The following is an 11,957-nucleotide window of genomic DNA, read 5'->3' on the forward strand; positions in this document are numbered from 1 at the left end:
TGTTGTAGGATGGCAGGCAGGAATACAGACATGCAGGTGGTCGGACAGGCAGACTGACAGGCAGACAGACAGACAGACAGACAGGCAGGCAGGCAGGCAGGCTGACAGGCAGACTTACAGGCAGACGACTGGCTGACTGACTGACTGACTGACTGACTGACTGACAGGCAGGTAGGCAGTCAGGCAGGCAGGCAGGCAGGCAGACTGACAGACGGGCGGGCTGGTACGCAGGTGGGCTGGCAGGCAGACTGACAGGCAGACTAATAGGCAGACAGACAGACAGACAGACAGACAGACAGACAGACAGACTGACAGACGGGCGGGCTGGTAGGCAGGTGGGCTGGCAGGCAGGCAGACCAGCACAACAGTAGGCAGTTTTTTCTAACAGCAGCAGTCTGAAAAGGCTCCAGATGTGTCTCCCTTTCCTCATCGCCAGCCTTCTGGCTGGTGTTCAGCTCAGTCTGTCCTCCTCCTCTGAGCTGCCTGCCTATCTGCCTGTCTATCTGGTTTTCTAACTTTCAGAGGCTCAATAACAAAGTTGTCCTGCTGCTGCCCCCCCTCCATTCAGCCTGCCCATCACCCCCCCCCCCCCCCTTCTCCCATCACCTCCTCCCCCCTCTGGGCAGACTCGAGTGGGCTGATAAAAAGCTGGTTCTCAACAAGCTACTGATTAAACACTCCAGCAGTACAAGGAAGGTAATCATGTCAATACGTGAGCCAGCCTGTAAGTCAGGTATCCTGTCACCTGTCCAGGCAGCCAGCCAGCCAGCCAGTCAGTGAGTCAGTCAGCCAGTAAGCCAGCAACTCATTCACCTAGCCATCCAGCCAGTGACTCAATCAGCCAGTAAACTGAACACCTATGTTAGATTGCTCTTCCTCTGAACTGTGTCCTCAGCCCCACTCGCTGACAAACCCCAAATATCTTCTGGAATGTTCTGCAGCCACCAAACAGCTACCTGGTGGGGCTCAGAGTTTTACCAAGAGTTTTACCAAGAGTTTTACCAAGAGTTTTACCAAGAGTTTTACCAAGAGTTTCGACGGTATTGTTTACAAACACCACAACAGTCTGGTCTGTGTGTCACACGCATCCCAAATGCCAGACCCTCCCTCCACTTTGATTTCAATCCGAATGAATGTTCATGAATACTGCATGATGTACTTAGCTAATGTGCCACACAGCTGTGGTGGTTGAGTGCCTGTGGGCTTGTAGGATTACACAAATGTGCATTCCTTTCTCTCCATTCTCACTACCAACATTATTCATATTTGATATTGCCACATTTCCATAAGTACAGAGAGCCCGCTTCTTTCAAGGCCTGCCAAAGACCGAGCAGCAGCCGGGCCGTGTCAGGGGAAGTCATGGTGGTGTTAGACTGTGGGGAACATGTTCGTGAAATACTGCAGAGGGGCTGCGAACGTGTTGGCAACACGTTCTCAGGTTCGCTCTCTACCGACTGCCTCTCAGAGGCAGCGTTATGTTGCTTTCACGCGTGGGCTTGTCATGTTCGTTCACATGCTGGATTCAGCAGGTAATACCACGTTTAGTTTGACATATTAACTCTGGGGAGTTTGTTTCAAAGCAGCTTCTGGCTGGTGCTTGTAAAAGCAGATCAGGGTGTCTGTTGGTCCAAACTGATTTTACGTGCAGTGGTTTGTGTGTGCGCGTGTGTGCGTGTGGTCTAAAAGTGGAATTCACTCCCCTGAATGGCTCAGCGGGTTGGCACAGTGTGGTCGGATTACACAAGCAGCTTCACCACTTCTTTAATCTTTAATCTGATTGCATGATCTGGAGAGAGATGGTGTTGAGACCTGGCTTTGTCTAAGCCAAGATCAAAATGTGTGGGTGTGTGTGTGCGTGCATGCTTGGTTAAATGTGTATTCTATATGTGTGTTAAAAGAATGAATATGTGGGAGTGTGAGCGTGCATGGGTGCATGTCTCTGTGCGTGCGTGCGTGCGTGCCTGCCAACATGCGCGTGGGATAAACTGGCACGCCCCAGCAGGATGTGTTAACCAGTTACAGTGCTTGGCTCTGTAAGGGATGCTGTCATTAGCCTGCAGTTAGCCAGTCACTGCTCTCCTGCTTCCAAACAATACAGAGTGGCTATTAACCCCTGAATCACCCATTACCCCTGCCAGGAGAGTTATAATGGTCTATTATAAGTTATTACACAGTCATTAGCATAGACTGTAAGTGACTGGTACAGGATTCTAAATGCTTGTGTAATTGGCTGTCACAATTTGTAACCGTTGAAATCTGAAAAATAAAACCTAAAAACAACAGCGGTATTGACACAATACAAACATGCACACGCATACACCACACAGACACATGGCAGTGCTGCTGTACGTTGTAATAGAACTGGCCTCGCTTTCCAATTTTAAACCTCATTAAGAGAAGAAAGCCATTGTCATGCACAGTTATTGTTTCTGAAGGTGTCAGTATCTGCTGACTGCTGTAGAACATCCATTGATGTGGTGCACTGTGTCATTTTTGTGTGTTTACATCACACAAACACACACACACACACACACACACTAGCATGCACACACACGCTTAAAGATGGACACGGCATCCATATTCATGTGGACTAGCAGCTGCTTCAACTCAGCTCGTGCAATTTTCAGCCTCCGCCTGCTAATTTCAAACACAATTAACCTTTAGAAAGACGCAGCACTTATGGAAGTGGATGCAGGCAGACAGCGTGCAGAGGAGAGGTGAGAACACTTCCTGTGTGCAGAATGAGTTGGCAGCTGAGCTGCTGTTAGTGTCTGTTCCTCTTCCTCAGGGAGTTGAGCAGTCTACACTCTGATGATGTCACTGATGATGGGAGTGAGGGAACACACACACACATGTGTGCACGTCACACACTCTCACACACACACACACACACACACACACAGACAGCCGCATTACTTAACATTCTTGATCGGGGACTGTGCGAGTGTGGAGTTGGGAGTGGTAGAGCGATGGATAATGGGACAGTGAGAGGAAATGTATGTAGCATACAGAAACAGCTCATGCCAGGGTGGAGAGCAGGGGTCCTGCTCCGACACCCCCCCTCCTCCTGTCCTGTCAGGACACACAACAACACACACTCCCACGACACACTCAGGACACTGCCCTGGACCTGTCTCAAAGTCATGTTTCAGGCCTGACTTAAACCCCTTGTTTACTGCCTGGGTTTAACCCCGTGTGCCTATGTGTCCTGCAGGAGTGAGAGGCGGCTCTTGGGGGCGCTCCTGGGAGGGCTGGCTGGAGCCTCTGCTGCCCGCCCAGCTGGCCAGGATGGCGGGGCTGGCAGCACCTGGGGTGGCACTGATACCTGGTCCCTGGAGAAACCACACCACTGCAGGTAAGCCATGTGTGAATGGAATGTTGTGATGCTGTGTGCTGTGTGTGTGTGTGTGTGTGTGTGTATATGTGACCATATGTGTGGAGGTGCTTTGGCAGCCCACTCTTTTAATGGTGAGACCCAGCACTGACATTGACATGAACCCATTACCCTACCTTGTCATTCTTCTTGGTCTAATGTTAAAGGCCTGGATTCGAGAGCAGGGTTCAATCTCCACCATTCCCCTGTTTTTTCACAAAAACACATTCTCCGTCGGCGTGTCATTTCTCAGGTCTCTCGCTGCAGATCAATAGTGCTCACTTAGGAGATGGAGCGTGTGATTAGTCATTCACCCGCCAGGGGTGTTCACAGGGCTCCTGTGGGTCTCCGTGGGGATGTGGATGTGGCTGTTAGCGAGTGACAGTCCTGTGGAGGCTGACGAGCCTCACATGGCACCTGCCTCTGAGCTGAGGGCCTCCGAGGAGGGCTCTCTGCTCCAACATCAACTAACTCATCAGTTCACTTGCTTCTCCAGAGGATATGAACTCCCACTCACTGAGGTTCCAACAGGTTCCGACACACACACACCTAAACACACACACACCTGCACATAGACCTCCGCCAGCATGCACACACTCACACACACACTCACAAGCATTTTCACCCCCTCAGGCAACACACAGCAATCTGCCGATTACCAGTTGAAAGTGCTCAGAACAGGCATGGCATGTGAATGGGAGACGAGACACTTCCAAAGTCATGTTTCTCCTCAGTGTAAACGGTTGTGTGTGTGCGTGTGTGTGTGTGTGTGTGTGTGTAAATGTGTATCTGTGTCTGTGTGTGCTGGTGTGTGTGTGTGTGTTTGTGCATGCATCTATTTTTGTGTGAAAGCTCTGCTTAGAAGTGAACAGAGAGCCGTGTCCAGTGTGCGGCGCTCCAGCAGGTGTTATCAGCAGGTGGAGGTGCATCCTGGCAGCACCTCCTGTTCTTCTGAAGTAGCCTGGGAAGCTGCAGCCTCAGCATGTTTCCACCCCGCGTAGGAGCGGTCAGGGCGGGAGCCTGACCAGCACCTCGCCACACGGGCACACACACGCTACACACATGCGCGCACACACAAACACACGCATGTGCGCACACACACACATGCACATGGGGTGTGTCTCCTGTCATCTCCTGTCATCTCAGCCTTGGCCTCGCTTCACTGGACGCACACTCCCAGACACACACACACAGACAGTCACACCAACACATATATCCACATGCAGGTCTCTAAGGAACATTATTGGTTTGGGAGTAGTGTTAAAAAATTGATTGATTCTGAGATCATGTAATGTACTACAGGTAGTACCACATCCCCATCTCTTCTCCCGGCTGCTGGGTCTTATCCTGTATCAAGCCCCATTGATTAGAGAAATATAGGCATACTGGGACATAAGCATGTACACACCGTCATTTGTTCACCTTATTGTCTACCAGACTCAGAATGTTCTTCATTAGTTGAAACTCCCTTGGGTGGGTGAGTGTGTGTGTGTGTGTGTGTTTGCCTGTGTGTGTTTGTGTATGTGTTTTTGTGAGTGTGAAACAGTCTAATTAGACTAGGGAGAGAGTGTATTGATTTTCCCATTGTACTCTGTCAATATTCACACAGCAATCAGCCCCCAATAAATACCAGGGATTGCACTCCCTCACCCAGCACACACATACAGTATATACACACACACGCAAACACACACTGTCTCTCTCTCGCTCTTTCATTCTTTCCCTTTTTCACTCACCTACAGAGGTCTCGTATTGCAGAATACTCCCTCCTGGGTGCTCTCCAGTCAGCTGTTGATTGGGATGACTGTGTTGTGTGTGACCGTGTTGTGTGTGACCGTGTTGTGTGTGACCGTGTTGTGTGTGACCGTGTTGTGTGTGACCGTGTTGTGTGTGCGTGTGTCTGTCCCAGAGAAACGTCTGACCAGGAGGAGGGCGGCGTGTGGAAGAGCGCTGGTGCTGAGGACGGAACACCCGACAGACAGCAGGAAGGAGGTGTGACATCATCATCATCATGGGCCGTGAAGTTTTGTTCACACCCACTATCCACATCCAGCAGTTGATAAAACCGCCAAGGTTGGAAGGGTTGTGATGGGTGAAAGGTTAGGGAGAAAAACCACAGGCAGAGAAGAATGTACAGGCAGCCAGACAGAGACAGACAGGCAGACAGACAGACAGACACACAAACAGAGACACAGACTGACAGACAGACAGACACAGACAGACAGACAGACAGACAGGCAGGCAGGCAGGCAGGCAGGCAGGCAGACACACAGACAGACAGACACACAAACAGAGACACAGACAGACAGACAGACAGACAGACAGACAGACAGACAGACAGACAGACAGACAGACAGACAGACAGACAGACAGACAGACAGACAGACAGACAGACAGGCAGACAGAGGTAGCTCCACAGACAGAGGCAGAAGCAGAGGGTAGTGTGTGTCGGTGGTGTGGATCTTGGTCATGCATGGTTGCTATAATGGACTGCTGCCTGCCTGAGTATCCTAGACCCTTCCAGACAAAACCATTTATCACACAATAATCAACAGTGTTAGCCCCTGACACCACATAAAGGCAAGCTAATAGACATTCCATATCGCTCTGCTGGAGAGACAAGCAGGAGTGAGAATGGCCATGGCTGGGAGGGAGGGAGGGAGGGAGGGTGGGTGAAAAAAGAGGGAGGAAGACAAGAGGGAGGAAGACAAGAAAAGAAAGGGAGTGGTGGCAAGGGAGGAAGAATGGAGCCTGAGTAAGGGATAGAGAGAGGGTGGGAGAGAGCTAGACACTATTGCTCCACTGAGAACTGACAAGCATGCAGGCTTAAATCATCTGTTCAGTTTTCATTAGGCAATGCTGCCTTTCACTGTTCAGAGTCTGTTGATTTGTCAATATTGCTGACATTGTTTTCATACTTTGCTGTTGACCGTGCAATTAACTCAGTAATGAGATTTTCCGAGGCTCTGTCAAAGGCACACATACACACACATACACACACCTACACACACAAAGACACATGGCGGTTAACACACTCATGCACCCTGCAGAAAAACAGTGTGTGTGTAATGACTAAAGATGAAGCTTGGCTTCCATGCTTTCGATAATGTGACCATGTCATAAGCGTATGTGCTCGTCTACGTGGTGGTGTTTAGTTGAAGCTGTTGTCTGTCTGTGGTGGTGTTTAGTTGAAGCTGTTGTCTGTCTGTGGTGGTGTTTAGTTGAAGCTGTTGTCTGTCTGTGTTGGCCCTGCCGCAGGAGTGTCTCAAGGCATCGGTGGAGGAGGAGAGTGGCTCCAAAGACAAACGACCCGTCGCCTCAACCCCAGTTCCCGGGTCGCCATGGTAACGCAGTCTTGTCTTTGGGTTTGGGCTGCTTTATGATGGGATGCCTGACCTCAGTCTGCATGCTGTCTGCAAGCTGAATGTATACTGACAGCAGTCAACGTGTTTGTGTTTGTGTGTGTGTGTGGTGGGGGGTGGGAGGGGGACGGAAAGAGAGTGTTTGTTTGATGGAACCTTCATGGCCAAATTTCCAGAAAGAAAGAAAAGATAAAGAAAGGAAAGAATGAGACCGGAAGATACAAACACAAACAGGCTTCAAAAATCATTTCACTCCAAGCAGTAAAGGCACTGATAGTGGGACAAAAGTGCAATAAGCCAGACGTTGCTGTGTGCCAAGCAGACCAATCTAACCTTCAATAGCAGGGTTTTGTTCAGCGCCACATGTTCCAGCTTTGGTTTGTGAGTCATTTTTAACTTGACTTGTGAGGCTCTGCATGAACCCCACCCCCCAAGTGTGTGGGTGTGTGTGTGTGTGTTTGTGTGTGTGTGTGTGTGCGCGTGAGCTTTGCCTGTTGCACATTCACATTCAGTTCATATTCGACAACTGCAAGAAAAGAAAATCCATCTTGAGAACAAGTGTTTGGTAAAAAAATATAAATAATCCAAGGTTGGCTCCATGAAGGCGACATTGCTGGATCTCTGGAGATATTAATGCAGTGTTAGCTGATATTGCTGTGGCTCAAGGCCACCTGTTACCTTGCTTAGCGGGGGAATATGGAGGGCTGATATTGTATTCCCTGTCTAAGATTACCTTACACCAAGAATTCTGGTTCAAATAAAAGGCCTGTTTGCACGTGAACGGGTTAACACGTTTGAATTACCTCAGTGTCCTGGGCAGAGAAAGCCCTGATGGCTGAGCTGCGTAATGCGGTGAGGTGGGCTGCTGTTCACTGCATGAAACTACCCACTTTAGGGAGAGACGCATTTTCATCGAACCGATCATCGGTTTGTGTGTGTGCGGGGGTTAGCGTGTGTATATGGATGCTTGTGTGTTAGTGTGTACGCGTGTGTATATAAGTGTGCGCACACTACAGGTACACCAAAGTAGTAGTAGTAGTAAGTGTCTTGTATGAACCTCCAACCCCTTCTCTCGCAGGTGCGTGGTCTGGACAGGAGATGACAGAGTCTTCTTCTTCAACCCCACCATTCAGCTGTCTGTCTGGGACAAGCCCATGGACCTCCAGGACCGGGGGGATCTCAACAGGATCATAGAGGATCCACCTCACAAACGCAAGAAGGATTCCAGTGAGTGGCCTCCAGCGAGGAGCCTCTCTCAGGGTTCCTCTCGATCCCGGGGTCTTGTTGTAAATCCTCCTCTGTCCTTGAAGAACAGCTGAGTGGTGGTGGTCCAACTTGATCATGTTCTGTAACAGCCTCTGATGGGGGTTCAGACCCAGCCCACAGCTCCTATTTTCTGGGCTGTGATCCCACCTCATCTGTCTCTTTCTCTCATTCCCCCTGTCTGATAAAAGTGCTTCCCAGGGCTGGGCCTTCCAAAGATAAGATCAACTTATCTGTCTGTATGGATCTAGCTGTCTTTATAGATCTGGCCTTGCTGCAGTTACCTGCTGATTGTATATTGATGACCTTCGAGTCCAAGCACTGCGACCTGACTGTTATGGTGTTAGTCTGACTGAACATTTTCTCAACCTCTCCACCCCAATATTGACCAGGCACTGATGAGATGAAGACTCCAGCCTCGGGGCTACAAACACACACACACACACACACACACACACACACACACAGTGACACACTCAATATCAATGCATTCTCCCAGATTCACACACCAAACAGACCCACATAAATCACACAAAACACACCACACACACCTAACACCTGTGTCTCCTTCCCAGCAGGAGATAGCTCTGGTTCTCTCTCAGCAGATGAGGAAGATGAGGATGAAGAGGAGCACAGCTCCAAAACCAAGAGGAACAAGTGAGTGCAGATCAAAACGTGAACGTGGAACATTCTTTCTGACAATAGAACCATTTCAAACTGTCTGCTCAACATCTGTCTGCTTAGCTGGGTGCTTCAAGCCTGACATGATCACGTGGGTAAATTGTCCCTTGCTAAATACGGATGCTTCTTCCTGTCAGCGAGTGATTCATCACTTACTAGCTGATGGTAGTTTGAAATGACCCGGACATGGAGTCAGAAATGAAGCTGTCATATATAATTATAGCATTAATCAGCCTTTTTATTGGATGTTAGTATATAGTATATACTGTATCCTGTATACAATCTTTGTGATATAACTTTATAGTTTGACTGTAGAGAATCTGTGTACCTGTAGACTGGAGGAACCTTGTGCATGTGCAGAGGGGCTGGAGGAGACGGGGGACCAGAAAGGGGACGGACCTTCCTCCCATCCAACTGTCCTGCCGTTAGAGCTCCGCATCACACACTTCAGAGACATGCTGCTGGAGAGAGGGGTAAAACACATACACACACACAAAACACACACATGTACTAAAGCACTTTCTGCACAAACCTTTACCGACAGTAAATGTTCCACTGTAGGTTTCTATGTAATTGTGTGTGTGTGTGTCTGTGTGTGTGCGTGTGCACATTAGGTGTCAGCCTTTTCCACGTGGGAAAAGGAGCTTCACAAGATTGTGTTTGACCCTCGCTACCTCCTGCTCTCCTCAGAGGAGAGGAAACAGGTGAGAGGGCCCTCCCTCCTTCCCCCCTTCTCTCTCTTCCTCTTTAGTTCCCATCTGTCTCTCCCTATCATGAAAAATAATAATAACTAATTAGGAGCAGTCTTGCCTCTGTCTCTGTCTGGTCTATCCATTTGTCTGCAGGTGTTTGATCAGTTTGTTAAGGCCAGGATTAAAGAGGAGCACAGAGAGAAGAAGTTCAAACTGCTGCAGGCTAAAGAGGAGTTCAGGAAGCTTCTAGAAGAGGCCAAAATGTCTGCCCGGTAACGTCCCCAATACTATTTTTAAATCATAAGCACAATATGTTTGAATAGGTGAATTCATGTGTGATATATTATTAAGAATTGGTTGGGTAAGGCATGTTTCATGTGTTGTTGTGTGGTATTTGTGGTAAGTGTGTGTTATTCTCTGTTTTGTGAGTGGGTTTGTGTCCACTTCAGTGTCAAACTGAGAGCAGCCATTTTTGGGGGGAGAGTGTGAGGATTTTCTGTCTGAAGTTTGGAGTTGGAGAGTGAGGGATCTAGACTAGAGCCTGCTGAAGCTCCACTCACACCCCTCTCACCTGGAGGCATGGTGAAAAGCCCACCAGCTCAAGCCTGCCAGTATCGTTCCCTACACTCACACTCACACACACACAAGTGCATTCTGTTGTGTTTACATATCCCAATGCCCTGTCAGACACCTGGATAAAGCAGAACACATCAGCAGGTATTTGGAGCTGTTGGGTTGTGGACCCTCTCTCTCAGAAATATGTACGATAAAGATATCAAATCATGTTTTAACACATCAGTAGGTCTTTGGAGCTGTTGGGTTCTGGACCCTCTCTCTCAGAACTATGTACAATAAAGATATCAAATCATGTTTTTACATTGATATAACACAGTTTTACTTTTCTCTCAACTGGTCGAGGTTCTATTGGGGGAGGCCAAATAATCGTGTTCCTTTTGTTCTCTCTCTAGCTGAATAGGTCTGCATCGATCTCTGCTTTCATATAGACAATGTAAAAAATACACTCAGTTCTTTCCAATCCCAGCGGTCATTGAGGTTGAAATAAACCTCTGGCTTCTGTGATTGGTGGAAAGAGATGGACAATTGAACATGTTGAAGCGTTCTAGTTAGTCAGCAGAAAGGTCTTTGAGCTTCAGATTTCTTTTATAAATAAGCAGTACAGATTTTATAATGATAAACCTTTCTGTTGTCTCTTGAAGAAATGAAACCTTCAGTTCCACAACTCTATAACCTTGAAAACCATGATGTCATACAAAGTCATTAACCATGTACTACCCTGTAACTACAATTTACAAGCAAAACCCATAGTAACAACATTACATTACTATGTATTTACATTTCAATATGGTTTTGCGGTACACCTTTTTACACAAGAGACATGATATGGGATATATGCAGACATACGTTATATATACACACATATGTATACATCACTTACAATGTGTATGTGTGTGTTTGTCCAGATCCACATTTAAGGAGTTCTCAGAGAAGCATGGCAGAGACCAGCGCTTCAGGCAGGTGCAGAAGAAGAAGGACCAGGAGCTGTTCTTCAACCAGTTCATCTCCGCGCTGAAGAAGAGAGACAAGGAGAACCGTCTGCGACTGAGGAAGATGAGGTGAGGAGGAGGAGAATCAACCCTCTTGAGACTGGAGCAAGACGGTTCCTGTTCTGACACATAGCAACAGACATAACCTGCCTCGTAAGAACCGTTACCACAGTGGAACGTCCATAGAAGCAGGCAGGACCAGGGGGTGGGGGAAGGGCGAGGGGTGTACTAGTGACAGTCATACAGGACTGGCCGTCTGGCATCACCCTCTTCAGGTCCAGACCTGGCTCTACTGGACTCGACATGCTGGGGAACCAATCTGTTTCATATTGAAGCTATGTTTAAAAAATGTAGTGTTTCACAGTGACAGTCATGCATTTTGAATAGTGTTTTTTCATGTATATATGAATATGTGACATGCACAAGGCCGCAGCCATATTATTTTAACATACAGTACAGTATAAACACACACACACACACATAAATGCACACACACACCCCAGTACCTGTATGTAAATAAACATAACATCTTACCTCATCTGCATAATGACCGACTCCTAATTTGTTTATACTCTACAACAATCGATGGAAGGTCTTCTGCTTGTCAAATGAACCTACTGTACAGTATTACAGTACTGTGTATGTTCCATACGCAAGCATCATGCACTATTGTGTTGAGTATAAACAGGATTTACTTATGGGAAAAGTTTTTTTTTTTTTTCAAAGAGGTTTGATGTTGGTCTACAGAATCTGTGAGGGCCAGTGAACTGTGTTGATGGTTGGTGTGTCTTGGTTGATTTTGCACATGTTGTCTAACGAGTATGCTGTGATTATAATGATATTGAAAATCAAAGTGATTTAATTGCCATAAATGGTGCCATTAATGTGTCATGACTGATCCAGGTGTGCGGAGATCTGTTCCTTAACAGTGTGTTTGTTCCCCCTCAGCAGACCTGTAAAAACGCTCTGAAATCTGTCATGTTTGTGTAACTTATTTTTGCATTAAACATGCAAGCTTTGT

At 47.7% G+C, this 11,957-nt stretch overlaps 1 protein-coding gene across 1 annotated transcript in view; it reads left to right on the top strand.

Moving 5' to 3' along the window:
- The window catches only part of LOC146259745 (transcription elongation regulator 1-like protein), a 28,837-nt gene extending 17,701 nt beyond the window's left edge, over nucleotides 1-11,136 (top strand). Inside the window, exons 2-10 of the mRNA XM_084670371.1 lie at nucleotides 3,215-3,355; nucleotides 5,283-5,365; nucleotides 6,632-6,717; nucleotides 7,814-7,962; nucleotides 8,577-8,655; nucleotides 9,014-9,152; nucleotides 9,294-9,383; nucleotides 9,525-9,643; nucleotides 10,853-11,136. Coding sequence (XP_084526497.1) covers nucleotides 3,289-3,355; nucleotides 5,283-5,365; nucleotides 6,632-6,717; nucleotides 7,814-7,962; nucleotides 8,577-8,655; nucleotides 9,014-9,152; nucleotides 9,294-9,383; nucleotides 9,525-9,643; nucleotides 10,853-11,009 — 969 coding nt within the window. The 5' untranslated portion in view covers nucleotides 3,215-3,288 and the 3' untranslated portion in view covers nucleotides 11,010-11,136. The remainder of the gene's footprint in view (nucleotides 1-3,214; nucleotides 3,356-5,282; nucleotides 5,366-6,631; nucleotides 6,718-7,813; nucleotides 7,963-8,576; nucleotides 8,656-9,013; nucleotides 9,153-9,293; nucleotides 9,384-9,524; nucleotides 9,644-10,852) is intronic.
- Nucleotides 11,137-11,957: the final 821 nt, after the last annotated feature.

Source organism: Hypomesus nipponensis, chromosome 13 (assembly GCF_054491055.1).
Source record: "Hypomesus nipponensis isolate SF chromosome 13, ASM5449105v1, whole genome shotgun sequence".
NCBI classification, from domain to species: domain Eukaryota; kingdom Metazoa; phylum Chordata; class Actinopteri; order Osmeriformes; family Osmeridae; genus Hypomesus; species Hypomesus nipponensis.